We start from the raw sequence: 3,057 nt of genomic DNA, 5'->3' as shown, positions 1-3,057 counted from the left end.
AGTGCCCCTCCTTCAAATTTTCTTATAAAAGCCCAGTCTTCTCTGACCTGACAAACCATTGCAAATCCCTGCAAGACAGGTGAGTAGAAACTGAAAGATGAGACCCACGATAGAAATTATACTGTACATGCTTGGGGGAAGGTACAGGAGGATCCCTGTCAGAGACACAGGAGCTCTGGTCTCAGCACAGGCAAGCTTGTCCGTTCCCAGGGAGTAGGAGGGCCACAGATTTCCAGTTCTTTCCAGAGCTATACAAGGGGATAGATGTCAATGGAAAGACAAGGAAGAGGAGTGGCATCTCTGCATGCCCTCTCTCCAATCATGCTTTCCTTAGTGATCTCTGATTGCTTCCTCAGATCCTAGACACGATGCTGCCTCCCATGGCCCTCCCCAGCATGTCCTGGATGCTGCTTTCCTGCCTGATGTTCCTGGCTCGGGTCCAAGGTGAGCTTTCACTGTTCCTAGCACTGGGTCCTTGTGAATGCTCGGGGCCAAGAAGAAGAGGAAGGCCCCCGTGGTAATGTGGTGACACATATACTCACACAAAGAAACTGCCTATAACTTGTCCATCATCACTCCTTCCTTCAGGGTAACTAGGGGTGGCCAGCATCACAGTGGTCCACTAACACTGCAAGGAGGTCATTTCCATTTTGTCCCAGCACTCTAATTTAGGTTGGTAGGTGAAAGAGGAAAAGCGTGAAGGGTCAGTAATGAGATACTGGGAAGGAAAATGAGGACCCAGTGCAAGAGTGGTCAGCCTAGAGTGGGGAAGGGTTGGACTTTGAAGGGGAAGGATGAAAAGAAAAGAGAAGATTCCTCATTTAGTGAGGCTGGTCCAAGATCAAGAAATCATGAAAGTGTTGGCAATGGGGAGAGGCAGTCAGGACTTTGGCATCACTTCCCAAGCACTGGCCTCATACATATTCCCCTAGGTCACCTCCCTACCCTGATCCCCACTCTCCTATTTACTTCTTCCTTCTCTTTTATTTCCTCCTACCCTAGGTGAAGACTTCCAGAAGGATGTGCCCGCTCCACGGATCAGCTGTCCCAAAGGCTCCAAGGCTTATGCCGCCCACTGCTATGCCTTGTTTATGACACCAAAATCCTGGATGGATGCAGATGTGAGTACTTGGATTTCAGTTAGGGTTTTAAGGGAAAGTACATAAGAGACCTGAGGCGGGGGGTCAGTTCCATTCTCCAGAATTTCTTGGGAGCAAGACTGAGCATCCACATCTTTTGCATATATACCCCTTCTCCCCTACCTCTGCCTACCCTCCCCCCAATGATGTCTCAGGCTCCTCCTGAGTCTCTCCCTTCCCCACACAGATGGCCTGCCAGAAGAGGCCCTCGGGACACCTTGTGTCTGTGCTCAGTGGGTCTGAAGCATCCTTTGTGGCCTCCCTAGTCAAGAACAGTGTGAACACCTACTCAAATATCTGGATTGGGCTCCATGACCCCACAGAGGTATGAACTCATCTTCTCTTCATAACCTCTCAAGATGCTATTGCCCCCGCCAAGCCCACTCCCTGTCCCCTGTGCCTGCCCAGTAAATGCCTTAAAGAGCCCTGGAGCTCAGAGATCCAGGAGGACATGAGGGGGAAAGGGAGGGCTCTGTAGTGGCTCACGAGCTGAGTTGTGTGGAAGTCCCTTGTCTCCAGCTGAAGTTAATCTGCCTCCTGTCATGCTTGTACACAATTTGCACATGAGGCCTTGTAATTCAGTTCTCTGAGCTTCACAGAGTCTGCAAAAATTGTGCTGAGGGAATCCTAAGTGAAGATAGGATCCATTTTTGCTCTATAGAACAGACACTGTCTTTGAGGTTCAGGGGGTAATTACAAATGCACCACTAATTGCTGTTCAGTCAGTAACATGTTACTCTGGGTGGTTCTGTAGGTCTTTGTGTTTACTGGTTTGGGAATCTGCCAATAAGAGGAAGGAGCTGGGCATTTTCCCAGAGGAGAGCTCTGGCTCCAGGGAAGCATCGAGATGAGCAGAGCAAATTTGGTGATGCTGGGGAGGGGTTCATGCAAGGATAACTCTCATGGCTATTCAGCCTTACCACACTCCATCTTCTATAGGGCTATGAGCCCAGTGCAGGTGGATGGGAGTGGAGTAGCAATGATCTGCTGAATTACTTGGCCTGGGAAAGAGACCCCTCCACTGTCACAAACCCTGGCCATTGTGGGACTCTGTCAAGTAGCACAGGTAAGTAACAGAGGAGCTACTTTCTGCCCAGACTTTTCCATCCTCTTTTTCTCCATTTCTCGGCATGACCTTCAGAGAATCCTCCCGAGCTAGGAAGTATAGTGCTGGTTTGCCTTCCCCCATCCCCTCCCATCTCTCCTTTCTTTGAGTCTCCTTCCTCTGGAGCGGGACACTGGTGAGGATGAGGGAGAGGCTTTGGATCCTAAGCCAGAATCTGGGATACCTCTCCCTTGGGTTCAAGAGCTCCATCAGCCACATCTACCTGAGCTCCTTTGTCTCTCTAGGATATCTGAAATGGACAGATTACAACTGTGGTACGAAGCTACCCTATGTCTGCAAGTTCAAGGACTAGGTCTGGGGAGACATGAGGAACCTGAATTTTGCATGCAACTCATCATGGACATGGGACCAAGTGTGAAGACCCACCCTGGAAGGGAATAATTTCAAACCTCACCACTTCATTCTGACCTTTCTTCCTGCTTGCTCATTTATCTTCATGTTCTTTCGTATTACATGGCCTGAGATCTTAGAGTGCAATAATAAACATTTCACTCCATTTCATGTGCTTTTGTGCTCCTGTCTCATAGCTAGACTCTGAATAAGAACCAGGCGTGGGAGGAATTCTGGGTCTTGCCCCTGTCCTATGTTATCCATTCCCCCAGCGAAAACATTTAAATGTCCATCCGTCCATCCCTACCAGTGTGTCTGTGATTAGTATGTAGTCCAGGTTCATTTACATATGTGTTGTATACAGAAAGAGACAATACTCTCCCACACACTCTATTGCACATTCCCCCTGTTTGTGGCACAAAAAGCCTTAGTGGTGTCTGCTGTTTTTAGAACAGCACTTCT

The 3,057-nt window shown here is 48.9% G+C and overlaps 1 protein-coding gene across 2 annotated transcripts; it reads left to right on the top strand.

Annotated features, from left to right (window-relative positions):
* Positions 1-368: 368 nt before the first annotated feature.
* On the top strand, positions 369-2,557 carry LOC114218960 (lithostathine-like). Of its 2 annotated transcripts, XM_028116328.2 has the most exons (5): positions 369-444; positions 1,003-1,121; positions 1,327-1,464; positions 2,079-2,205; positions 2,490-2,557. In XM_028116328.2, the coding sequence occupies exons 1-5, from the start codon at positions 369-371 to the stop codon at positions 2,555-2,557; spliced, it is 528 nt and encodes a 175-aa protein (XP_027972129.2). The 2 variants fall into 2 exon arrangements, with proteins under 2 accessions (XP_027972129.2, XP_027972130.2); XM_028116329.2 differs by lacking the exon at positions 1,327-1,464.
* Positions 2,558-3,057: the final 500 nt, after the last annotated feature.

Source organism: Eumetopias jubatus, unplaced genomic scaffold (assembly GCF_037043125.1).
Source record: "Eumetopias jubatus isolate StellerSeaLion01/CBP00866 unplaced genomic scaffold, mEumJub1_p1.0 scaffold_9, whole genome shotgun sequence".
NCBI lineage: Eukaryota > Metazoa > Chordata > Mammalia > Carnivora > Otariidae > Eumetopias > Eumetopias jubatus.
The sequence above is the reverse complement of the archived record's forward strand: the minus strand, read 5'-3'. Positions and strand labels throughout refer to the sequence as shown.

Excerpts from the sequence above, each read along its gene's own strand:
- LOC114218960 (XM_028116328.2), top strand. The coding sequence starts at position 369 with ATGCTGCCTCCCATGGCCCTCCCCAGCATGTCCTGGATGCTGCTTTCC. Across the intron at positions 1,122-1,326 it reads AATCCTGGATGGATGCAGAT|ATGGCCTGCCAGAAGAGGCC; the intron begins GTGAGTACTTGG and ends TTCCCCACACAG. Across the intron at positions 2,206-2,489 it reads GACTCTGTCAAGTAGCACAG|GATATCTGAAATGGACAGAT; the intron begins GTAAGTAACAGA and ends TTGTCTCTCTAG.